This window comes from Sceloporus occidentalis, unplaced genomic scaffold, assembly GCF_023333645.1.
Source record: "Sceloporus occidentalis isolate IW3139 unplaced genomic scaffold, rSceOcc1.0.p SCAF_1, whole genome shotgun sequence".
Taxonomy (NCBI): domain Eukaryota; kingdom Metazoa; phylum Chordata; class Lepidosauria; order Squamata; family Phrynosomatidae; genus Sceloporus; species Sceloporus occidentalis.
Genome location: NW_028316981.1, coordinates 47,669,043 through 47,695,813, shown reverse-complemented (window position 1 = coordinate 47,695,813; position 26,771 = coordinate 47,669,043). Strand labels below are relative to the sequence as shown.

Genomic DNA, 26,771 nt, shown 5'->3' with positions numbered 1-26,771 from the left:
CCCACCCTGCTTCTCCTTGTTGTGTCCACCTGCTATTCCTCTGTCTCCTGGTCTCCCATCTCCTGGTTGCTCATGTGATTCTGCTTCTCCTATTCCTCCTTGCTTCTGTGCTTGTTGCCATTCCATTACTCCCTGGCCCTTCATCACTTGCCATGTTTGCCTACTGCCGTTGCTATCTTGTACATGCAGCCATGAGCAACAGTTTATCAGGCTGTCTCTATACGTTCTAATTGTCTTGTTCATGATTTCTGCTTTGGATTGGAGAAGTGGGATGTCTTATCAGTTTCAAAAGTACTAGTTTCCTCTTTTCCTTTGAGACTTGTTCTTTGTAAGAGCCCTTCCAGAAGATGCATATATTGGCATTTTAATGCTTTCCATATGGAAACTTGTATGAAGAACTAAAGCAAATGACACAGGCGTGGGTCACATCGCACCCCACAGGGGTGCATCCTATTCAAAATAATGGGGTTTGAGCACGCATGGGATTTGCCTTACATGGGGGGGGGGGTTCTGGAACGTATCCCCCACGTAAGGCGAGGGCACACTATATATTGTGGCACCAGGGCTCTGACAGAGAAGACTAAATGTCTCACAAAACTACAATTCCCAGAATTCCCTTGCATTGGGCCAGTGCAGTTAAAGCAGTCTAAAACTGGATTATTTCTGCATTGTGTTGTGGACCTGAGGCAAAGCCCCATCTGATATGTTCCTATGCTTTTCAAACCAAGTGCATACTTAAACATTAGTTTAACCTTATTTATTCTGATTATGCTTACTTCTCCTTCTTGCTTTGGAGATTATCACACTGCCCTTTCCTGTCCTTTCCTCTCGAGCTAGGCATGGGATGTAAACTTTTAAACATTGATTTTATTGCATGCCTCCGTGCTGAGGCAGGAGCCATCCCTTACTCAATCATGGCATCCCATACCTGATCTGGACTTCTCCTTTACCTTTTGAAAGAACAGGATTTTCCTGGTTTTTGCAAGGTGCAGGAGAAGTCCAGACTAGTTACAGGATGCCACAATCGGGTAAGGGATGCCTCCTGCCTAGACATGGAGGTGTGTGATAAAATCCGCATTTAAAAGTTTACATCCTGCACCTAGCTCAGGAGGAAAGGATGTGAAGGGGCAGTGCGATAATCACCTTTCTTTCCTCTTCCACTCTAATGAGTCCAATCTTTATTGTTATTTTCCCAAAGCCTTTAGACTGAGTCTGTGTTTTCTATTTTTTATCCAAAGCTTAGTAATGTTTAGTGATGAACTGTGAAATACATGTGGTCAGATATCAACTAACATCCAAAGCTTCCCATATGAGATGCTTGTTTCCATCTGTAAAGAGATTTAAATTAGCTGGTTCTGGGTTCAGAACTACAGTATACAGTTGGCCCTCCATACCCACAGATTTTTTTTATCCATGGATTTTAGCATCCACAGCTTGAACCTATTAAAAAAATATAAATTCCAAAAAGGAAATCATTATTGGGCCATTTTATATAAGGGAAACCATTTTACTATCCAGTGTATTTAATGGGACTTGAACATCCAAGGATTTTGGTATCCACGGGTGGTCATGGAACTAAATCCCAGTGGAAAACAAGGGCCAATTGTATTTCATTATCTGATTTATTTCCCATCTAACCTTTTTCTCAGGTAACCAGTTTGACGGGAGATCATCAAACGTCTACGTATGTACCCCTTACTCCACATTTCATCTAACACAATTTGTTTTTTGGAAGACCAGTTGTTTTTATAATATAAGCAATTTGTTGGGAGATTTTTATTATGGTCCTTTTAGTCAACTCCAGCTGATGGTGACCCCATCATGGAGTTTTCGTGGCAAGATTTATTTTGGGGTGGTTTCCCATTGACTTCCTTTAAGACTGGGAGAGGGTCAGCCAGTAGATTTCCATTGTTGAGTGATGATTCAAACCCTGAATCAAATACTGGATTTATAATCCAACATCATTCCACTACACCACACTGGGTTTTTGAGGGATTTAGGTACTACCTATGTATAAGTTTAATTGTATTTTTTCTCACAATCACCCAGTTGGATCTCAGTGGCATCCTTCACCACATAGCTATTTTTCCATCTATAAAATAATTCTATTAATATAGTTTCTGTATATAAATGTCAAGCCTTCAAATTACCATTCTGTGCTTCATAAATATATGGAGTCCATTTCCCTTTGAAGGGATAGTTACACTATCTTAAAATTTCTCCTCAAAGTTCTGGTGCTTTTACACTACTTATTAATTAATGATAAAGACTAACACTTAGCAGGTTAAATATTTTAATTTGAGGAAATGTCTTCTACATTTGTTGTTTAGTAGTCAATTTACTTCCACAAAAAAGATCTTCAAATCTTGATGCCCCTGTGCCTTTCAAGCCTCTATCTATCTATCTATCTATCTATCTATCTATCTATCTATCTATCTATCTATCATCTAATCTTTCTATCTCACATATCTTCCAGGTCATGTTCTTTTTGTGGTGGTTCAGGAGAGGAACGATGCTCCAAGTGCTCAGGAAAAGGAAAGTTGCTGACTTACCTTCAGCTAAAAGTAAAATGGTAAGTCACACCAAAAAGCCAGCTGAGTGGTATGGAAACAAAGGGTCACCCCTGAAAGTCTGAAAATATTAATAATACTAGCTTTGTTGCTAGTATATCTGCTTGGATTTGATCTACAGCATTACTGCATATTTTTTTCCTTTATTGGTGGTAGGGGAAGTGGCTCAGCTGAACTTTGAAGATATTCGAAGGAAAGCCCCTTTGAGCTTAATTGAGTGAAAGAGGTTTTAGCATAGGTTTTCGTAGACTTGGTCTACTTCCTCAAATGCTGAGGAACTTCTTTTGCTCACATGCCCTGTACACACCGGCCGTTAAGGCTGGCATGAGGGCAGAGTCAGGGTGTAGTGTCCTCATGATGCATGCCTGACTCTGCCCCGAGGGCACCCTGATGCTGCATGCTGCTCCATACGGTGCACAGCATCATGGTGCTCCTCCAGCGCTGTGTCCATATGACATAGCACTGAAGGAGCACCATAATAGCCTCGGCAACGTGGCTATGGTGCCCTTTCAAGAGCACAAAAAGAAACCCCTGTTTGTAGCTCCTTTTTGTACCCTTCAAAGGCCGGATCAGGGCTGCAGCATGAGGTTGCCTTGGTCCTAATCTGACTGGAATGTACAGCCCCTTAGTCTCAAAGGTGATACAAGATCCCTTTGCATGCTGACATTCCATACTAACAGGGCTATGTCTCTAATCTCTGAAGAAGTATGATTAAGACCTTGTGGCACTCACATAAGACACCGGTGTGCTTGACAATATCACCACTGGTTCCTCTAGAAATATGCTTAATGCAGGAAAGAATATAATTCTGTACACATTGCCAGTTTTTGGATTTAATGATATATGTTCAAATTTTATTGGATAATAGATATTTCATACAACTGCAGCATAGATGTGATCACATTGGAGGCTGAAAGAGGCTGGATTGCATAAGGAAAATGCAACTAACCTAGAAATTTTTGTTAGAAATGAACAATTAGAATAGGTGTGCCTGGTTTGAGACAGTCATGTTGGTTTGCTGTGAAAATAAGCCATAGCACATATAATATCTATCTTTTTCCTTCATAGGAAGAACCATATTTTTGAATATGTGATGGATCATGGCTTCGGGTTTCCTATAAAGCGTTTCAAAAAATGTCATGGACAAAACATTTTATTTGATGAGCAACATATGGTAATTTTAATAAAAATGACAGATTCTGCAGTTTGTGAATGAAACTGAGCTAATTTGAACATGGATGAAATACTTGTTTTTCTTATATCAGAAGTGTACTTCTCAAGGGAGAACAATATTATCTTCATTTGTTTTCCTTTTTAGCCCTGCATGGTAGAGTAGGCAGTTCTCTTCTATTCACAGCCCCACAACCCCTCAATTTTCGTTCACTGATTCCCCCCCCCCTCTTTTTCCATTCAGATAAGGAAACCCTCACAATAGTTTTGCTCAATTGTCCTGAATTTTTAAAATATTGAGTACAGTAGATGATGATGACCAGCACCAATAATGATCATAATAATATGAAGTAGATAGCAGCAGTAATGAATAATCAAAAGCAAGTAGACACTTCCATCAGCCACACTTGAGGGCTATCATTCAGTTGGTAATGGCTGTCACTCAGTAGGTAATGGCACCACTCTTTGACAAGTAGTTCTGGGCTAAAGGTTTCCAGTTTTCAGGACCTGGGCTCTCTTTTCCAATTCTCAGGCTAAAAGGAAGGAATCTCAGGGTGAGATAAATGCCTTGAAAAGTGTGTTCACACTTGCACTCACTCCTTGTTCTCTTTGTTGCAGATTGCTTTGGAATGTCTGTGGTAGACTCTCTAGGGGGTCCACCTGGCCTGCTCCCCCACCTTTTCCTTCTCTAATATCACTATGGACCATTCCTATATCTCCTGGCCTCACAACCCTATCTGGGTCTGTAAATTTTTTTTATAGCATTCTCTGTTTCATAGAATCATAGAGTTGGAAGAGACCGCAAGGGCCATCCAGTCCAACCCCCTGCCATGCAGGAACTCTCAATCAAAGCTTCCCCGACAGGTGGCCATCCAGCCTCTGTTTAAAGACCTCCAGGGAAGGAGACTCCACTACACTCCGAGGGAGTTTGTTCCACTGTTGAACAGCCCTTACTGTCAGGAAGTTCCTCTGAATGTTGAGTTGGAATCTCTTTTCCTGTAGCTTGCATCCATTGTTCCGGGTCCTGTTCTCTGGAGCAGCAGAAAACAAGCTTGCTCCCTCCTCAATAGGACAGCCTTCCATTTTGTGTTTTAGCCACACAATAATAATAATAATAATAATAATAATAATAATAATAATAAAAAAGTGCCTGAGGTGTTCATTCCTTTCTTTCTGACTGTGCCATTTCACTAACTGAATATCAAGCCATTGAAGATTATTAGATACTGCCCTACAAAAATCCAGTATGTTTATAGAATATGGTAATTCATCCCTTAAAAAAAATCACTTTTTTCATGGATGTAAAAACAGTAAGTTTTCTGAATTTTTCAATATTTATGCTACTATAGATACTGTAGCTAACATTATCAGATTCACTAAACTTTCTATAGAACTTGGTTTTGCAAGTTGGAACAATGTCCTTACTCTTCCACTTGGTAGTTTTCCATTTTTCTAGAGCCAAATAATGCTCCTGTTTCTTAACTTGACCTAAGCATCATTTGCTTCCTCCCTATTTGACACATATCTTTGGGTCTATGGCTACTGCTTGCATAGTGTAGATACATAATTATAAACCCCTCTCCCACATTCATTAGTCTGGGATTCATTTTTGTATTTATATCTCTCAATGCTGATATTTTCTTAGGTATCTCCAGTGGTGGATTTCCCGGAAAATACCATAAAAAAAGTCTCTCAGACAGCTGTTCAACAACACCAGGCTGAATTTATAACTCCTATACAAGGGCAGGTGAGTACAGCAAAGACTACATCTCTGCATCCCATTAATTGTCAGTGAAGTTCCTCCCCATTTTTGGTTTGGAGTTCTAAGTTCAAGTGAGTCATGCCTTCTCCTGATGTGACTAAAGTACAATAGCATCAGTTTCATCATCTTGGTTTCCAGGGGAGTGGTGGTTTAATCTATTCAAGGATCCATTTCTTTGTCTTTCTTGCTGTCCACAGTATCTTCAGCACTCTTTTCCAGCACCACATCTCAAATGAATTAATTTTTTCCCCTTTCCGCTTTTTTCACAGTCCAGCTGTCATATATGTACATGGTTATGGAGAATGTAAAAAAGAAATTAATGTCAAAATGACATTAATGCTTGAAGAGGTGGAGGGCAGTAGAAAGAGAGGAAAATCACACACCAAATGGCTAGACTCAATTAGTGAGGTCATGGGATTGAATCTACCGGACCTAAGCAGAGCAGTGGAGGATAGGGAGGCTTGGAGATGCCTCATCATGCACAGGGTTGCCATGAGTCAGAGTGAATTCAAGGGCAGTTAACAACAACAAACTAAGTTCACCATACTTAACCCAACAGATGCAAGAGCAACTTTCTTTCAATTTTTATGTACCTACCTATGGGTACTGACTGGTCTCTGTGTTTTGTGGATCAGTCATGGTTTGTATCTACATAGTGCAGCCGTATTTACCAGCCTGGCTTTCATAAGCCTCAGTTTCTGTTCCTTTTCCTTTTTTGTAAAGCAAGGGTGCAGAAACGTATGGCTCACAGCCCTTCCCTTTGTGACCCCCTTCCAGCATTAGGGACACCATAATACTACCAGAAATTAGGGGGGTACCATAATACTAGCAGAAAATCTCCAATACAAATATAAACAATAATGGGGACAGAGGGCAACCTTGTCTCGTTCCCCGTTTTATTTCGAATTCTTCAGATTTACTGTTGTTTATTATTAATTTCGCCCTTTGTTCTTTATACATTACCTGAATCCATTCCTGGAATTGTGCCCCAACCTCCAGCTTTTCCAACATAGTGAATAACGTTGTCCAACTAATGTTGTCGAAGGCTTTCTCGAGGTCCATGAATATCAATGCTAGCTCCTTTTCACTATGTTTTTCATAATATTCAATAGAATTCAAAATAGTACGTATGTTATCTTTTAAATGTCTCTTTGGCAGAAATCCAGCTTGATCTTCATGAATCCATTCTTAGAGTACTTTTTTAAACCTTTCTGACAGGATTGTGGTGAACAGCTTGTAGTCCGTGTTCAGTAAGGATATCGGTCTGTAATTTTGGACATCTTTAGGGTCTCTATTTTCTTTCAACAGAAGAGTGATGTTTGCTTGTTGCCAGGTCATGGGATATTTTTGTTTTCCAATTGCATTCATTGTGGCCTTAAGTGGGAGCAATAATTGATCTTCAAAATTTTGGTAGTATTCAATGGGAAATCCGTCTGGTCCAGGAGATTTCCTTTTTTTCCCCTTTTTGATGGCTTCTGTAATTTCAGCCGTAGTTATTGGACTATTTAATAAACTTCTTTGTTGAGGAGTAAATATTTTCAGATTTGCTTTCTTTAAATATTCTATAATTTCATCTTTGGAAGTTGTACTGTCACTCTATAATGAGGTGTAGAAATCTTGAAACTCTTTTTTTATCTTTTTTGGATCAGTAGTAATTAGTTTCTCTTTCGTCATTATTTCTGATATTATATTTCTTTCTCTTTGTTTTTTTAATCTATATGAAAGCCATCGACCTGGCTTGTTAGCCTGCTCAAAATGCGTCTGTTTCAAATATCTCAATTTGTTTTGTAATTCCTCACTCTCTTCCAAATCTATTTGCTTTTTAAGAGTTTTAATTTCTTTAAGCCTAATCCTATCTGCTAGGTTTTTGCTTAACTCTTTTTCTTTTTGGTGTAACATAGTATACAGTGTATTTAATTTCTCTCTTTTCTTCCTTTTGGCAATACAGTTTTGTTGAATGAAAAAACCTCTCATATAAGCTTTAGAAGCTTCCCACACCGTTGTTACATCAATGTCCTCTTTCATGTTTTCTTCAAAGAATATTTTTAGGGCTTCTTTCCCTCTAAACTTTATCTCTTCTTTTTGAAGTAGTATTAAATTAAGTCTCCAAGAATAGTCCGCTTGCTGTGTTTTAATTTCAATAACAATAGGACTGTGATCTGATATGGTCCTGGGTTCATAGTTCATCTTCACGACATCCTTACATATCAAACTGGTAGCAAACATCATATCAATTCTGGAGAGGGATTTATGCCTCTCTGAAAAGTATGTGTAATCTTTGGAGTTTTGATATTTATATCTCCAAATGTCATGGAGTGCTTGCTCTTCAATCATATTAGCGAAAGATTTAGGTAACTTTCCTTGTGTCTTCTTGATCTTTTTCTGAGACTTCCTATCAATTTCTGGGTCTACCACCCCATTCCAGTCTCCCATAACAATGGTCTTTTCATAATTAAATCTGCTCATTTCCTTATTTATTTTATTATAGAACTGTTCTTTTTTATCCAACTTTCGGGATTCAGAACAGCAAAAAAAGTAAAATATCTAGGAATAACGATAACCAATAGGAATACAGATTTATTCCATAATAATTATGAGGAAATGTGGAGGAACATCAAACAAGACCTTGTCAAATGGGGGAATATTCAGTTATCTCTTTTGGGGAAGATTGCAGTTATTCAAATGAATGTGCTTCCAAAAATTTTGTTTAAATTTCAAACTATTCCGATCTTGCATTCTTTTAAACCTTTGGATATGTGGCAAAACGATATAATGAAATTTGTCTGGAATAAAAAGAAGGCCAGAATCGGAAAGAAAATAATGTGTGATGAGAAAAGTAGGGGGGGCCTGGGACTCCCAAATTTGAAAATCTATTATTTTGCATCTATATTGCTGTGGTTAATAGAATGGATCCTCTTAGAAAACGAGTATATATTGAATTTAGAAGGAGATGGATTAAGATTTGGGTTTCATGGGTACCTATTTTACAACAAAGATAAAATCCATAGAGAATGTAAAAACCATATTATAATCAGATCACTGTTGAAGGTGTGGGACAAATTAAAATTGAGACTATGTAATCAAATCGCTCACAGTTGTTCTCCACACGAAGCCTTTTTTGGGAGGGAAGGTATACCCAAGCAAAAATGGCTAAGATACGCAGATTTAATTAACGTAACACAAGACTCAATAGAATTCAAAACAATGGAAGAGTTACAAAGTTTAGACATCTCATGCCACTGGTACTTGTATATGCAACTAAAAGCAAGATGGAAAGTTGATAAACTACAACCAGGCATATGTAATAAGAGAAATGAATGGGAGGAGATAATGGGGAAAGGAAAGAAAAATGCTATCGCCAGATTTTATAAAATGATTCTGAGCTGGGATACGGAGGAGGAGGTGATCAGACATAGTATGATCTTATGGGCACAGAATGTGGGTTACAACATAGCATATAAAAAATGGGAGAATATTTGGACCAAAGGTCTTAAATATACTAGCAATCAGAATTTAAAGGAGAACATATATAAAATGACATATAGATGGCATCTCTCTCCACAAAGAATCTCCTTGATGTTCAAAGGCAGCAAACCAGAGTGTTGGAAATGCTCTAAAGTAACAGGATCTTACTACCATGTATGGTGGACGTGCAGGGTGGCAAAACAATATTGGCTAAAGGTGCATAATATTATAACTAGAGAACTAAATACTCAAATCTCTTTTCTTCCTGAAACATATTTGTTGGGTATGATCGATTCAGAATTGCAGAAACAACATGGTAAATTAATTTTTTATCTTCTTACCTGTGCTAGAATTTCATTTGCCACATTTTGGAAATCTGATCAGACGCCATCCATGGAAAAGTGGATAATGAAAGTATTTGAAATGGCAGAAATGGATAAGATGACTTGTTGGATGAGGGAAAAAAGTGAAGAATCCATTAAAAAAGAATGGGAACCCTTTTACAAATTTATAGAAAGAAAATGGAAAAATACCGTGGTTTTGAGTTAATTATGTAATATGACACTTAGTAAGTGGTGAGATATAGTAATGTGATATTTTCAGAAATCAGAATTCAATTTGAATTTGTATCTCCAAAATATGAATGTATATAGAACAATGAAATTGAATTTAAGTTCCTCAAAATTAGGTTGTAGTTCGCCTACATAGTCCTCTATGTTTGAAGTAGTTTTATAAGGTAAAAATGGCTTACAAATAATAAGACAAAAAAAAAAAAAAATCTACTCCGGAAAACTGGATTATAAAATTTGGGTACTTTGTGTAGAAAAACAATTAAGTATTAAATCAAGTATAGGCTCTTAACATCTCTGGTAATATGTCCATATAGTTTTACTCGCCTAAGGGAAACTTCAGGGTAGAAGATTGTTCAAAAATCTAAGTTTCATTGATATTATGGGTCAACTCTAGTTAAGACTTTGCCTGAAAATGTCAAAAATTTACATGATAAGAAATCTAGGGGTGAAAATTGGATTGAACAAACGGAGTATTTTGTGAGGGAAACATTTGAACTACATGCAAGATAAAAACAATGGAAAATTGATACATTGTACAGAGATCCAGACAGTCGGAAGGCGTAGTATATGTTAAATGTATTTTATTAATGTTAAATGTATGAAGATGGAGAGGAGTGAGGTATATACTGTCTAGGTAAATGTATATTTAATGTGAAAGTATTGTAAAATGTACGTGGCTCTTTTGTGCTGCTGTTTTTGTTCATTTGTTTGTTTTTGTCCCTTGTATGTGTTTAAAACTTTGAAAACAATAAAATAAAAAAATAAAAAAAAAAGAAAATCTCACAGACCTGGAACAACTACAGTAGTCCCTTCCCTGATGCGGGGGATCAGTTTCGGAAACCCCCCCCCCCCCAAATAAGGGAAATTCTGCTTAAGCTCAAGCCCCAATTAAAGCCAATGGGGCTTGTGCTTGCAGCGGTGTGGTGGTGTGCATGCGCCACAGCCGCATGGGCCATTACTCTTTCCAGCACATGGCACCATTTCTTCTGGCATAGCTTCCAGCGTATGTTGGAAGCTACATAAGGCACGCTCGCTACTTCCTACTAAGGAAGATCAAAGAAGAAAGTGCAAAGGCAGGCTTACTGTTGAACATAAAGAAAACAAAAATAATGACCACAGAGAACTAACACACATTCAAACTAGACAATGAGGAAATAGTAATAGTCTCATATCTGGGATCAAACATTGGGAACTGCAGCCAGAAAATCAGAAGAAGATTAAGAATGGGGAGAGTGGCTAGGAAAGAGCTAGAAAAGATCCTAAATTGCAAAGGCATACAACTCAGCATAAAAGCCAGAATCATACAATTGTATTCCCTATTAACATGTTTGGATGTAAGAGCTGGACAGTCAAAAAAGAAAACAGAAGGACAGACAACTCATTTGAGATGTGGTGCTGGAGAAGAGTGCTGAGGATTCAATGGACAGCCAAAAGGACAAACAAATGGGTCCTTGAGCAGATCAAGCTAGAAATCTCCCAGGAAGACAAGATGACAAAACTTAGGCTGGCATACTTTGGACACATCATGAGAAGACATGAATTGTTGGGAAAAAAATAATGGTGGGAAAGGTAGAGGGAAGTAGAAAGAGAGGAAGGCCACATCCTAGATGGATAGACTTTATTAAAGAGACTACAAATATGAGTTTGCAGGAGCTGGGCAGAGCAGTAGAGAACAGGGGGGCCTGGAGATGTCTCATCAGCAGGGTCGCCATGGGTCGAGACTGATGCAAAGGCAGTTAACAACAACAACAAGAACAACAACAGTGCTTCTAGGACCCCACCTATTTCTCCTCATAGCCCATTTGATCAACTGAATGTCATGGGAAAAATATTGTTCTTTGGCATCTGAATTCATTTTATTCCTGATGCTAGTAGCAGCTCAATTTGAGAAGCAGCAAGATCAATAGAAATCAGTGGGATTTGGGCAAGACTTTTGCTTCCACTGTTCTTCAGAGACCCTCTTCCCCCCATCCATATGTGATAAGGTACGTGTAGGGTAGAACATGAGGAAACTGTGCTTTTTTTGGTGGGGGGAAAGACTTGGGTGTGGGTGTGCATGCATAAACACAGCTGCATAGCCAACACTGAATGTGGTCCTCAGGGCAGAAGAGATTGTGCACCCCATCCTAAATTGTATATTTCCACAGGTGCATTCTCCTGATCATGGAATTGCCACCTGGAATGCTATTTCACATCCTCGTGTTAAGTTTCCACCCACAATGAGCATTCGGAAGCAGGTGAGTTATGTATTTTTTGTTACATACGAGGGAAGTATATGCTATTGTTTAAGTATTAGAATATGGACTCTGGAGACCAGGGTTCAAATCCGTGCTCGAGCATAAAAACCCATTGTGTGACTTTGGGCAAGTTACATTCTCTCAGTCTTAGAGGACAGCAGTGGTAAACCCCCTCTGAAGAAATATGCCCCCTCCTAAAAAAAAACATGATAGGTTTGCCTTACAGTTGCAATAAGTCAGAAATGATTTGAAGGCACACAACAACAGCAACAGTAAATATTTTATTAGGTCCAGAAGCCCCACTGAATTCAGTAACACTAACTTGGAAGAAAATTGCTAAATTCAATTTATTATTATTTTTTTAAAAAATTGAAATTGCTTCTGCAATATGTCTGCCTCTGACTCAGAGCAGTAGTAGATCTGGAACCAGACCTAGATTTGATTGATTTTGTAAATCATGTTTTTGTAAATAGTACAATTTTAATAGGGTTTTTTGTGGGTTTTTCGGCTATGTGACTATGTTCTAGAAGAGTTTATTCCTGATGTTTCACCAGCATCTGTGGCTGACATCTTCAGGGAAAGTACAATTTTAATCTTTAAGAGTATATTCTCTTTCTCTCCCCCATTACAGAAACAAATAGTCGAGTTGCTCTACCTTACCAGGGTGGAATATGAATGGCATGGGAAGCCCTATTCCTACTATGTTTATGGAAATGAAAACAAGGTGTATGCAGAGTATTATCCTAAAAAGTGTTGCTGCACTGTCATGTGATTTATGGACCTTCCAACGAATCTCTCATGGTTAGAATATTTAGATGACTGTATTTCCCTCTTCAGTTGTTTATGAGAACTATGTATGGAGGATACTGTCATTCTCAAAAGAAAATAGTGGATTATTGTATTTGCCTGGCAGACAAAGGAAATCTCATGCTTACATATTGCAGAACAAGGTTGGCTTTTCTTAGAATAATATAAAAACTCGAGAGAAAGATGGGAAAGCATTCTCTTTTATAATTCCTGATTTTATTGGCTGAATTGATGTAACTGAAACATTTCTTCCTAGATTAAAGAGACAGTGCACCATAGCTTCAGAACTAGATTATATATGCAGATGTTCTGTTTGTTTATTTTTTTTGTCTGGGGTGGAATGGGGAGGAAAGTGAGGAGACTGGAAGTCTTTTCATTTTAATAATAATAATAATAATAATAATAATAATAATAATAATAATTTTTATTTCTATCTTCCTGCCTCTCCCGATGGATTGAAGCGGGATCACAGCAAGGATAAAATTACAATTACAATATTGCAGCATTAGTTACTGCACAATTAAAAACCACATCTAAAAGAATAAAAAACATAAGAAGATAAAAAACCCTAAAAACCTAAAAAACATTAACATCAATCAATCACGGGGTCAGCTGGTCTTGTTCCATGCTAGTGGTCTTCATAGGAGGTCAGGAGGATAAGCGTGGCGAAAGAGCTCTGTCTTTACTGCCTTCTTGAAGGTTTCTAAGGATGTAACAAGGCGGGTCTCCTCTGTACTTGCCTTGTTACATCCTTATGTACGTAATATTCTGTTTGATATAAAATATTCTAATGGAATGCACTTTTGGATGTAACAGTGATAAAAATATAAAGTAATAGACTGTGTGTGTGTATGTGTGTGTGTATCCCTTTTGAGTCAAGCACTTAAGATTCCGTTTTGGGGAACTTCCTAGTAATATTAAGAACAAGAACACAGGCACTCCTCTTACCATTCTATTAATTATGCATTATCTACCATTTTAAATTTTTTTTTCTAGTTTACATGTAAATACAAAATTTGTATACAACTTTTGTACACATTTAATTTATGCCTTTTCTATCACTGCTAACCTATATGCATATTTTGGACTAAACCCCAACTTCTATAAATCTTGAGATGCTGGTTCTCTTTTACATCAGGTATTATGTCTTAGTCTTTTCCTGCTAGTTAAGTTGAGGGGAAACTTTTTATTTTTGATGTGATTGATATTTTGTATTTTTGGACAAGTATGATAATATATATTTGCTGGTTGGGTGTTTTTTTATTTGTCTAGGTAAAATTGTAACCAGCATTTAAAGAGCAATGTGATCTGAGCCTGTACTGCATCCAAGATACGATGAATAAATTTACAAAAAAGATAATTGATGTGATTCTTTTTACTAGCGTCCTGGGTTTCTGAGTATCTTTCCTGGATCACTGAGTACATGAAAGCAAAACATGGCCGCCGCAAAGAAGCTGGTGTACTCTGTGACCCTAGGCATGAAACAGAGTTGGGCTAAACTATTGAGATAGCTTCTTTGCATTATATTGTTTCTATAAAAAGAAAAGTATTATGTTTGTAAGCCCATCTATCATATCACACACACACACACTCTCTCTCATGAAATCCACCCTAGTTGGAAATTACCCTATTGTTGATTTCATAAAATACACAGAGCTCTGTGTAAAAGGAAGCTATCCTGTTTGGTTTTACGTTGAAGCAAATTTTAATCCAACTGCACAGGTCTCTCTACAGACTGGATAGTTTCTATGAATTTCATGGATTTCTAAAGACTTTGACTTTTGCACAAAACGCTTACGGTAGAAATGAATGGACAAATTACACTAAAGATTGCAAGCCTATGCAGAAACCTAGGAATAAGCTCCATTGAGCTAGATGGGACTTTCTTTTGATTAAGTGTGCATACGAATTCACTGTAAGGGACCTATATGGGGGTGTGTGTTAAGGGCAGCTATGCAGACAGCTTTAGACACAAAGCAAAATTCAGGAAATTGATTAGGATTTGGCTGCAACACCATTAAAACATACAAAATTGTTTGAGAATGACAGGGATGATTCAGAAGTTTCCTTAATTTTTTAATTTAGAATTGTTATTGACTTAGAGGCAAACACACCTATATGACAGCAATTAGAAAAAAACCCTCAGAAGCCCACTAATTAGTAACAGTCTTCTGTGGATTCTTAGGCAATATATATATATATATATATATATATATATATATATATATGTGTGTGTGTGTTTCTGACAATCACTACTTTCTCAAATGCTTTGTTTAATTTAGGGCATGTATCTGTGATCATCAAATTTAATAAAACCTTTTTCTGTTATAAGGAGATTATGGGTGATTTGCTATTGTGAGTTTCTTAGGTAAGTGCTACTCAAAGTGGTGGACAGATGATGGTCCTTAAGCCATTGGCTCAAAGGAGAATTTCCAGGAAAGAAACAATTGTAGCCAGTGGGCATAATCCTGGTGCCATTCCCTGGTCCCAAGCATCAGATAACCTGAGGAGCAATGCTTAGGTTGTGTATTGCCATCTCGTGGCAGAAAGGAAGTATGAAACATACTCCCTCTCCTGCTGCCAGCATAGGACCTGACAAAATAAAAATATGAAACAAAAGCTAGCTGGGTTTTTTAGCTTATTGAGTTTACTTTACTGTTGAACTGCAGGGTTTATCCATTGTTTGACGAGTTCAGGGAACTCTTATAGTAGGAGTAACATCAACCTAATGTTAAACTTTTCTTTGCTCTTGAAAAATAATAAACAGTACTAAAATTTTATAATTAAAGACATAGGCTTGTTATTCAGGATCCACATGCAAAAGGATCTTGTAGCATCTTTGACACTAACCAAGTTAAAGAAAGAAGTTGGTAGCATAAACGTTTGTAGACTGAGACCCAAAACACTGCAGAAGTTATCCAGTTTGAGGCTGCTTTAACTGCACTGGCTCAATGTTAGGGAATTCCAGGAACTGTAGTTTTCTGAGACATTTAGCCTTATCTGTCAGAGAGCTCTGGTGCCACAATAAACTATAATTCCCAGGACTCCCTAGCACTGAGCCAGGGCAATTTAAGTGACCTCAAACTGGATTATTCCTGCAGTGTGCTTTGGGGCAGTTTCCTTCATCAGATGCATGGAGAGAAGTCTTTATAGACAGACAATTATGTGCATGAATGAGCAGGCGTGAGAGAATAGTAAAAGAAATGCAAAACTGGTGGGCATGGTGATGAAGTGACCAATCAGTTTTTTTTAAAAAATACTTTATATATGCAAATAAAATACATGTACAATCTTCTGTGTCCTTTGTCTTTTTGAACATTATGCATTTCTCTTCTTCATGCTTTATAGTTTTAACTATGCTAATTGGGGGGGGGGATTAATTAATTAATTAATTAATTAATTGATATGTCACCTTTCTCCCAAACTGGACTAAAGGTGGCTTAAAAGCAACAACAAAACAGTACAGATTTAAAACACAATTAAACCATATTAATATGACAAATAAAACATGTAAATCTTTTAAAAACCTCTCAGTTAAAAATATGAAATCACAAGAAAACCCTATGATAGGGTCTTAGGGTCGCTATAAGTCAAAAATGACTTGGAGGCTCACAACAACAACAACAAGATGCCTCCCTAGGTGCAATTATGTATTAAAAGCCTGCTTGAAAAGAACAGGTTTTGCTTGCCAATGAAAGGAGAGCAGAGAGGGGGCCAGTCTAGCCTCCTGTGGAAGGGAGTTCCAAAAGCCACAGAGAAGGCTCTCTCTCATGTCCTCACCAAATGAGCCTGTGATGACTGAGAGAGCCTAGGAGTCTAGTAAATTTATATGGAGAGATAAAGGAGATTATCGCACTGCGTTCTGAGAACGTTCTCATCACGTGATGAGAACGGAACGCATTTGAGTATACCGCACGTATGTGTTCCAATCGGGTTCTCAGAATGCTTAAATGTGTTCCAAATGTGTTCCAGGAGGGTACAGATATGAATGTGTTCCCAGAGAGCTGAAACGTGATGAGAACGTTCCAACAGAAGTGTGTGCGATATTCTTATGTGTTCTCAAATCCGTTCTCGCATTCCTCCGTCTCCTGATTGGCTGAAAGAATGCCCTTCCCTTTTAGTCCTCCAAAGTCCTAGAGCGTACTAATTTTTTCTTTGCTCTCCCATGTATGACGTGCCCCCGTCTTTGACAAAAGGATTTTATCCTATTCTCTGCATACACACACGTGTGTGAGGTTTTTTTTCTGTGCACGGGTACAAAAAAGCAGAAATGGAGACATTACATAGACATAATGCATAGCACTAACTATCACAGGTTGCATGTTTGCAAACTGTTACCGAGTCGCAAAAGCAGAGGATACAAGTGTCTCCGGAATTGTCACAGAGTGACTTCTGTCGCCAGCATATTGCAATGTGTCTAGACATATTTATCTCTGGAGTTGTGTAAGTGACCCATCTCTGTTGTGTGTAGGCACAATACACCATGATATCCGGGGGCTGGGGTTTAAAGGACATCTGGGGTCCGCGGATGCAGAGAGACCAAGGGCTGCACAAGGAAAAGGGGGGAAATTTTCTGAGCGGGGGGGGGGGGAACCTGGAGGTTTCTCAGTTTTTTGTCTTTTTAAAACCTCTGTCTGTCGGGCTCTGAGGATTTGGGGCTGGCCTCCCTGCGTGCTTATGACAGATTGGGCTTTTTCCAGCTCGGCTTTGGGGCTTCTCCTCCCCTTGCAGATGATTGACAGAGGAAAGGGAGGCATTTAGGGGCAAATTTAGACTGGGGGTTGGTTGTTCGGGGTCACATGTACGGAGGCAAGGAGACTATTGGATGGCCGGGTTTTGGGTATTGAAGCCATGGAGGCCATAATGGATGAGGGGTGCTGGAATGCTGGGAAATATATGCAAATTAGCTTTAAATTTTGGACAAAACGAGCTCATAACAGCAAAAGGAGCGGGTTGTGGGCAGCAGGACAAACGGTATAGGATCGACCATATAGAAAGAGATGTCATAGAGCAAGGAACGGCGATACTCGCCATGACACGAAAGACAGTGGAAATGTGTGGGGTCTATGGTGCTCTTGATGCCAAATTGCTCAGTCGTGGCTCCTGTCATGGGAGCTCGACATGCCGCTGTATGCTGTTATCCTTGTGGGTGACACAGAAAAGAAAGGAGTCGCCTGCAGCGGGCAGAATTCTGGAGCAGCATTAAAGCATCTCATGAGATGCCTTAATGGGCTGCCAGAAGACCGCTGGCCAATATGACCCTGTTCTGATACTGTGTGACCTACAAGGATAACAGTATATTTCGGCCTGCACAAAAAGAGGGGGGGAACTTCCCCGCCTCACATTCTGGTAAAAGAAAAGAAATAGAAAAAAAATCCCTTCCCTCCCCAGTGTCCCCTGAAGGTCTCTTCCATTTTGGGAGAAAGGGTGGGGGCCATGTAGAAATACATGCAAGGCAGAGTTTCACACACTATAGACATCCATGGAGGGTGTACCGGGGATTGGCAGCATGCTGGCTAATATGCAAATGGATCTTGTTCTTTGAAAAGCATGAGCAGCCCAAAGAAGAGTGTTAACTAAGCCAAAATTACATCTGAGGAAGTGGGTTTATGTGTAATGTTGACCATGGTTTTCATTGCTGGCTGGTAACATTATTTTCAAAGAAATGTTCTCCCTCCAGCATGTTAAAAAAGGGATCATTTCAGGATTTCAGGAATTATGTTCTTTTTCATCTGTAATCAGTTATGCATTTGAGAAATTATTTCATATTCAGAATTTAACTAATATTAGAATTTGTTTATAGTACTGCACAATTTGCCACTCAAAACTTACCATTGCTGATGGATCATTAAGCAACCATGTATATCAATACTCTCTGCCTGAATATTATTATTATTATTACTGTTAAGCTTTATTTGCCAAGTGCTGAAAGTTTACACAGCAATGTATTGCCATTGCTTTTAATTGGGATGATTTTTCTTTTGTAGAACATTTCTACTTGCATGTACAAAATAACATGTATGGCCACTGTACCATGCATTTTGGATTGTTTGAATGAAGACACTTCTTGGTCACAAAGTACATGTAAAGGCTGTCAAACAGAAGCGGTATGATGTGGGCTAACTTTACAGGGGCCTACTGGTAATATGTCATACCAGCATCTACCTTGACTGTTTGGAATGCTAGCTTTTCACAGCTAAGCGAATTTGATATCTGGATAAAGGTTGTTATGTTACCTCTATCTTTATGAAACTATGTACCTTTGATGCTCTTGGCAGTGTGTATTTCCTGTACTTGGTGGCATGGTATTCAAGAAATTATCAATCTGCAAGTCTGAACAGGTATTTTTATATAGAAGTAAAGGACACTACTGTTAAGCATGGCAACAGATGTGAGTTATTAATTACAAACTGCATTTATTACACTGCGCCGCAATACAACAAAACAATCTTCTCAATCTGTAATAACAAACAAATGATTACCCAGAAATTGGGGAATCATACTTGTTAAAAATAAAGTCTGGTTCCCTTGGAACAACATATATGTACCATATCCAACTTTGGATGCAAGTCAAAAAAAGGTTTTATAAAAAAGACAGAAATACCCTTTTAAAAAAAAGGACAATCAAAACTTCGTTATCATCGATCGATGCATGTTATTGGACATCTAAATAACAGCCATCTTATTTTAACAGTACAGTACTGTGTCCAACCTCTAAACTTGTATTCAATAACAATGCAGTAATAAAAACATGTGTGAATACATTTAAGTGGTGGATGTTTTCTGCAGATGCAATTCAATTATATTCTCGATTTTCTTTAATCTTCCATTCATTTTCTGTAGTACTCCCACAATTTTCCTATTGATATTTTCCTGGGTTTTCAAGGAAGATTGCACTGTACAGACAAAAGATATATACAAAAAGCTTTTAATAAGACAGTTTATTGCAATGTATTCTCTGTTTAACACAGTATGTTCGTATATTTCTTTTTATTTACTGTCTTGAAAGTAAAGTTTTCGTGATATTCAGTTCTCCGGTATATAGATGTATGTCATTAATATAAACCTTAATCCTTATATGACCACCACTCATTTTTGAAAAAGACAATGCATATTTATTTAAATTCACCTGACTGTTGAAGTTCAGTTATGTAGCTGGGTACAAGAGTTTGGGGTTCTGGCAAGATGTCTCTTGCCGAAAGGATTCCCGATGGTCCCGACTGGATTCCACTACAGCAAGGTTCATCTATAGTATCTGCATGTTGATCCATATAAAAAAATTAAAGAGATAACTAGATCAGAAATTGTGCACTGATCATAGTAAGAATACTCTAGGAAAACTGCAGGTCGATAATACAACTAAAAATGTAGGACATTACAATTTCTCCATCTTTTTGCAGTTAGAAAAAGTAAGAAAACAGAGTGGCAATGCTGTTGTCTAATAAATTTATCCTCCATATGTACACCCATCTATCCCTTCCTATGTTGGAAAAGTATGGCGACCTCAGGGCTGGTAGTCCATTTTAGTGTTGTTTTCTTTTGGAAACTGATAAGGGAAGTAGCCTAATATGATATTGATATAGTGACTGTCTTTAGCAACTGTTCCTTATGGCTACAACACTGGAGGAATTCCATGGTATACTATGCAACAATGAGCCTTTACTTGTAAAGCTACAAACTTACCCGAGGGATTTTTTTCCTGGGAGCCATGGTTCCCCGCCATAAGCCACAGCTCTTTCATTAGGGGGAAAAAGGGTGGTTGTTTTTCTTTGGGGGGTGATGGCCCAAAACTATTCAGACTGTCCAAAAATGTATAATGCGTCATTTTGAACTTCATGAATACCTCTTCGACGGTGCGGTTGTAGCCATGCATTTTTAATTGCGCTGCTACCTCTCTATGCACAGGAAGAATTGGTATAGAACGGGACCTCATGAGCGTCTTTAATTTTCCGCTCCCCCTAACACATCTCAGGAGCAGATCAATCTCCTTATTGACCCATTTGGAACCCTTACTACGCGCCATCATTGCTTCCCAATAACTTCGGCCACTCCGAAATGTCCAGCGGGAAGAGGGATTTGCAACGTCATCACTGTGCAGGGATTCTTGGCGCCAAAACTAGACTTGCGCCCTCTAGTGCTTTTACTGCAGTGCCGGGAGTTTGGGAGTGCAGAGAGCCAGCATCAGCAGCTAAGTGCTAACGCAGAAGTTTATTTCACAACCTCTATAATTAAATTGCAGACAGTATTATTTTATACTTTCTGTAATTAGGAAAGCCATGGATAGCCATGCAGTGACCGAAAGCAGTGCCTCCGCACAAGCAAGGGGGAGGGTGTGGAGTGCCAATGAAGTTTTGGCCTTATTGGAGATATGGAAAGAACAAAAATTGCAGACCAAATTAAAAAAGAATTACAGAAATTTGGATAAATTTAAAGTTGTATCTGATGAAATGGCAAAGAGGAACCATGTCAGATCTGCCGAGGAATGCAGAAGCAAATCCAAAAAATTGAGATTTGAGTACAGAAAGGTTGTGAAACACAATCAGAGAAGTGGAAGCAACCCTATTACATGTCCCTTTTATAGGGAACTAGAGGAAATTTTTCATGGGGATGTTAGCATCACCCCTAATAGGTTATCCCGAAGTCTTGATTTTGAAAGGGAGGGTGAAACCACAAATGTGACTCAAGAAACCGCATCCACCTCCATGGCTAACACAGGCGAAGGAAGCACCCAAGAAACAACTACCAGACAAGACAGTGATGAAGGCAAGTTGCCCATCTGTAATGCCTGAAGATTTCTGCTATGTGCGTGACAACATTATTTTGTTAAAATAACTAAGGCTTTACTCTTTTTTTCCCCTTGAATTTTTCAGATTCTGATGACACTTGTCTCGATGACACAGTCATTACGATACCTTTCACAATTTTGGAAAGTGGACCTACGCAAATAGCAGGTAGTCATATATAAATTTCAGTCAATTTCTGGATCTCTGTTTTCTTCATAAATATTGTGAACCTGTATATGTGTTCAAAAGAAATAACGTTGGTGTTTAATGCTCCACTTTGAAGGTGCGACTGGAGAACAATTGGGTGACTTGGAAAGACGTGCAGATGATACAAGCGGTACAAGCAATGGTAGGTAGCATCTGCTTTTCTAAGAAAATTCCTTGTCTACAACCCTTTACATGATGCTACCATAAGAAATAAATTTCCTTCCTGTGGGCTTAATCTATTTTCACTAATTTTTAAATTTCAGTACGTAACGATCCAGAGGACGAACCACCCAATGTATTGCTGTCTCCTGGAACAAGACTGCGTTCGAACAGGAACAGGAATCGTCGCGCCAGAAGAGGAGAACATATTGCGCGCAGTATAATGCAGAGTGCAAGTCGAGAGGCCCAACTTACCCGGAGAACACAGGAACGGTTCATGGAAATTGTACACGACAGCATGAAAGACTGTAGGAGGACAGAAATGGAACTTGTAAATATTATGAAGGAAGATGTAAGGAGAAGTGCACAGGACAGACAGAGAATGTTGCAGTACATGGAGACCATGACTGAACTGTACCGGAGGAAAGTAGATCATGAATGTTCACTTCCAACGGGGCAACATGATACTATCGCCCAAGGAACTATGCACACATCATTCAGGGCATCTCCGTGTGATATTCCTCCTTCAACACCAGGCCCAGCTGTCTTTACAGATTTCCAGGAGCAACCATCCACATCGTATTTTGGTGGGAAACGTCAAGGGAACAATTCCCCTGAACTCTTTGATGAACTTCCTCCTGCTTATGCTCCTGATGGTTGTCCTGTCACTCCTAGTAGTGAAATTAGACATGATGATGACAACACAGTAGAGAACATCAACAGGGATGTTCAGAATGTTGTTGCAGTCACTGTTCCCCCAGAAAATGAAGGCTGTATTGGAACCGTGCAATGTGTGAACAATGCAGGAACATCTTCCTTGCAAGGCGCAGTTACACCTGTTCCAAAACAAGATAAACCATGCAGTTCTTGTACTGGGAGGATAATCAAGAAAAAAAAAAATATTTTCCCCATAAGGGAAACATATAGGGAAAAGGTTCTGTTTTGAAACCTCAGATATGTTTCAGCATTCTATGTTTACCCTGTTACGTGCCCTTTGTGACCGATAAAGAGGGACTTAAACCATTTCTCCTTGAACCACATTAAAATTTCATTTTCATGTTAAGGAAAACTTTTGTATGTCACCATGTGCATATGGATATGTTCTCACCTAATGTATATACAGTGTATATAAATGCATGCTTTGTTGACATAATGGAAAACAAGCCACCAGACGGTTTTTTTCCAAAAGAAAAAGGATATTTAATCGTGTTTTAAAATGTTAAGTTATATTGTTGATAAAATACAGCTGTGTTCTCAGAAATTGGTCTACCGTCCTTAATATACCTAAACATTTCCACAACAATAGCAACATTATTCAGCAATGGTTTCTAGAACAGCCTTCCTTTTGGTTTTCAAGTTTGGTATTATCCTTAATGTCTTCACAGTGTAACATTGCAATGGTAGAAAACATGATGTATTAATATAAATGTAATATAAACAAGCCATTTTTACACCATTGTTTTCCTATATTCCCAAAAAATGATATTTGAAACATCAATATAGCAATTGTATAACACTTCAAAATAGATTTCCAAAATTTGGGTAAACAATGAAACTAATCTATAACAGTCGGGTATTTATACCCCACAATAATATAAACACCACTAGCAGAACCTGATTGGAAAAAAAAAGTTAAAAGAAAAAAGAATCTAAACAACCGTGATTCAACATTGCCGTCTGGTAAAGTTATTCACATGTTGTACATGACATGTTGTCAAACACATGTATATCAACATTTATAGATTGATACAAAGGTAAACCAAGAAGAAACGTTTTGATCAGATCAATGCTGTTGCCATAACTGAGGTGATGTTATGAAACATCAAATAATGTCAGTTTCAGGTGTTAACGACCCAAAATAATGTTAGTTACTGCAGATCTAACAGTTTGACCCTCTTTTTTGTGATTTGTAGAGTGTCCTCTGATGTTATTCGCTAAAGCGGGGAGGACAATTTTCGCAGGTGGCTCTACATCGGGATCAAGCACTTCTCCCCTCGTCTCACAAATATTGTGCAGTATGGCACATGCTGTGACAACAGAGATAAAATTTTCCTCTTTCACAGTTAGTCTACCAGACAGACACCCCCACCTAGATTTCAATCGCGAAAAAGACCTCTCCACCACGCATCTTGCCTTGCAATGGGCGGTGTTATAAGCAAGTTTGTCAGGTGTTAATTCTCCACGATATGGTGTCATGAGCCATTTCCTGATTGGGTAGGCACCATCCCCTATAATCAGTGGTGGAATGGCTACATCGTGGACATGAAGGGTGGGATTTCCGGGCACAAAACAGCCTTCATCCATCACTTGACAGATAGCGGAATTGGTAAATATGTGGCTGTCATGTGATCTCCCACAATTCCCTACTTCTATGTCAATGAACCTCCCACTGTGATCTGTAGTTGCTTGCAGAACAATTGAAAATCCCTGCTTGCGGTTGATGTATTCCTCTCTGCGTCCTAGCGGTGGGCAAACAGAAATATGAGTGCCATCAATAGCTCCTATGCAGTGTGGGAATCCGAGTCTCTGAAATCCATCCATAATCTGAAAAAAGGCAAAGGTATAATAAATTTGGGATATCAAAAAGGTGGGTTAACATATTTCATATCAGATGATGCATTATTATTATTATTTTTTGGTATATGAAACTGGGATCAAAGAGACAAAAGCATAAAAAGGACAATAGAAATTATTATGGTTTATATATATATCTAGAACACACTGAAGGGGAATCCAGATGTTACTTGTTCACATATCAACTCTTACAAATATATCAAGATACATTTTTTCAGAATTGCAAACCACAACAGCACAGCTGGATAAGAGAGAAGCCAGCAGCAGAGATGCACCTCCGAAGTGCATGCTCCAAGCCCAGGACCACCCCCCCCCAGCACAGCTGGATAACAGAGAAGCCAGCAGCAGAGATGCACCTTTTAAATCCATGCCCCAAGCCCAGGACCATTAACCCACCCCCATAATTGCAAAGGTAATTGAAAGCCTTTCTTTTTTTCCCACACAAGGAAAAGGCAGGATGTAAACATATCTTAATGGTATTACATAAGCAAAACCTATATATCTTTAGATATGCATTAATGCATTTGCACCCAGAAGTCTTAGGTTTAAAAGTAATATTGATACACACCGTGTGGTAGTTTCCAAGCTGGATAGTTTTCCTCAGCAGCAGCTTCTCCATGGCAAGGCACACCTTGATGGCGATTTCTGCAGCTGTGGATGCTCCAACCTCAAAACGGGAAGCCACCTTCCTATACATCAGAGGGCTTGAGAGCCACCAAATAGTCAGGGCCACTCTCTTCTCCACCGGGATGGGACTCCGGAATACAGACTCCCCACGCTCCAGCTCTGGTCTCAAGATGCTGGCCAGATCAAAAAGGGTTTCTTTAGACATGCGGAAGTTAGAAACCCACATGTCGTTATCCCATCGCTGGAGGACTTCGTCACTCCACCAGTTGGTCCGCTCCCGGGGTTGCTGCCACCAACGTGGGATGCGAGGCCAGGTCGCCATCCATGCCAGACAACTGGATATATCTAGATTGCCGCTGGCAGCCATAACTGCAATCTTACTCAGAGCAGCCCTCCGGCGCGAAATGAGGACAAGTGATTTAGCAATGCGACTCGTTCTTCTCCTTCTTCGCTCTTCTTCTTTCTCTACCATGCTCACAAGATCAAAAAATGCTTTCTCCGACGCCATCTTTACACCCCACAAGGAAGTCACCGGACGACTTCCGGTTAAAAACAACCACCGAGTGGCGACGTCATTGGTACACCGCCCACAAGATCTAATACGCATGCGCTATAGCAAACCGTTCTGAGAACGGTTTCAAGAAAAAGGAATCGCAGTGCGGTAAACTGCCGTTCTGATCACGTTCTCATCACGTTTTGATTGCTAATGCGGTAATATCCGTTCCAGGAACGTTCTCATCACGTGATGATATGGAACGTTCTCAGAACGCAGTGCGATAATCTCTACGGTCTTTCAAATAGTCTGGACGCAAGTCATATGCATAGGTCAATACCAGCACTCTGAATTGTGCCCGGAAATGAATTGGTAGCATGTGAAACTGTTTTAACAAGGCAGTTACACACTTGCTATAACTAACCCCAGTCAGCATTCCGGTCACAGCATTCAGTTTATTCTGGATATATATATATATACACACACACACACACACACACACACACACATGGACACATATATACATAGACAAATATATACATACACATTCAGAAATGCACACACATACCTACAGCAAATTAGGTTGTATATATTTCCCCATATATATATATATATATATATATATATATATATTCATACCTATGTGTACATACATACATACATACACTCACACCCATACCCACACTCTCTCTCACACACACACGGACCCCAACAGATCCAGGGAATAAGTAGGGGTGTGTGTGTGTGTGTTTATAAATATATAAATATCTCTATCTATCTATCTATCTATCTATCTATCTATCTATCTATCTATCTATACACGCACACACAGAGAACATGTAGTAACAAAATTATAGACATACATATGCATACATATATATATGCAAACCCACAGAGCACATGAAACTACATATATATGCATATGTGTGTGTGTATACTGACACGCAAACAGCCAACATGTACATATATATGTGCGCATATATAAATACATACAAACACACTCACACACAGAGCATATGTACTTCTATGTGTGTGTATAATTTTCATATGTGCGTATACACACACACTCTTACACACAGACACTCACACACCTAGAGCTAATGTAATAATATATATCTCCATATATATATGTGTGTGTGTGTGTATATATACACACAAACACACAGTCACACAGACCCACACAGATCCAGGGAATATGTAGCTCTGTGTGTGTGTTTTATATATATATGCACACAAACACACACAGAGAAAATTTAGTTACAATATTATATACATACATATACATGCCAAGGCACGCACAGAGCATGTGAAATCATACATGTGCGCATACACACACACACACACA

At 38.8% G+C, this 26,771-nt stretch overlaps 2 protein-coding genes across 4 annotated transcripts in view; both read left to right on the top strand.

Annotated features, from left to right (window-relative positions):
• LOC149321362 (protein SSUH2 homolog) overlaps positions 1-13,690 on the top strand; it is a 38,176-nt gene extending 24,486 nt beyond the window's left edge. For 2 of the 3 annotated variants that reach the window (XM_089496929.1, XM_089496991.1), the window contains exons 7-12: positions 1,650-1,684; positions 2,477-2,572; positions 3,639-3,744; positions 5,386-5,487; positions 11,687-11,776; positions 12,408-13,690. In XM_089496929.1, the coding sequence (XP_089353055.1) occupies positions 1,650-1,684; positions 2,477-2,572; positions 3,639-3,744; positions 5,386-5,487; positions 11,687-11,776; positions 12,408-12,548 (570 nt within the window). In that variant the 3' untranslated portion in view covers positions 12,549-13,690. Of the gene's footprint in view, positions 1-1,649; positions 1,685-2,476; positions 2,573-3,638; positions 3,745-5,385; positions 5,488-9,317; positions 9,573-11,686; positions 11,777-12,407 lie in introns of those variants that run through there. The other variant, XM_089497056.1, reaches the window with a different exon arrangement.
• Positions 13,691-20,399: 6,709 nt separating this feature from the next.
• On the top strand, positions 20,400-23,122 carry LOC149321361 (uncharacterized). The gene is made up of 5 exons (XM_089512176.1): positions 20,400-20,436; positions 21,454-21,534; positions 21,650-21,715; positions 21,837-22,601; positions 23,118-23,122. The coding sequence occupies exons 1-5, from the start codon at positions 20,400-20,402 to the stop codon at positions 23,120-23,122; spliced, it is 954 nt and encodes a 317-aa protein (XP_089368302.1).
• The last annotated feature ends 3,649 nt before the right edge of the window (positions 23,123-26,771 follow it).

Excerpts from the sequence above, each read along its gene's own strand:
- LOC149321361 (XM_089512176.1), top strand. The coding sequence starts at position 20,400 with ATGCGTCATTTTGAACTTCATGAATACCTCTTCGACG. Across the intron at positions 20,437-21,453 it reads TCATGAATACCTCTTCGACG|ATTCTGATGACACTTGTCTC; the intron begins GTGCGGTTGTAG and ends TGAATTTTTCAG. Across the intron at positions 21,716-21,836 it reads TACAAGCGGTACAAGCAATG|TACGTAACGATCCAGAGGAC; the intron begins GTAGGTAGCATC and ends TTTAAATTTCAG.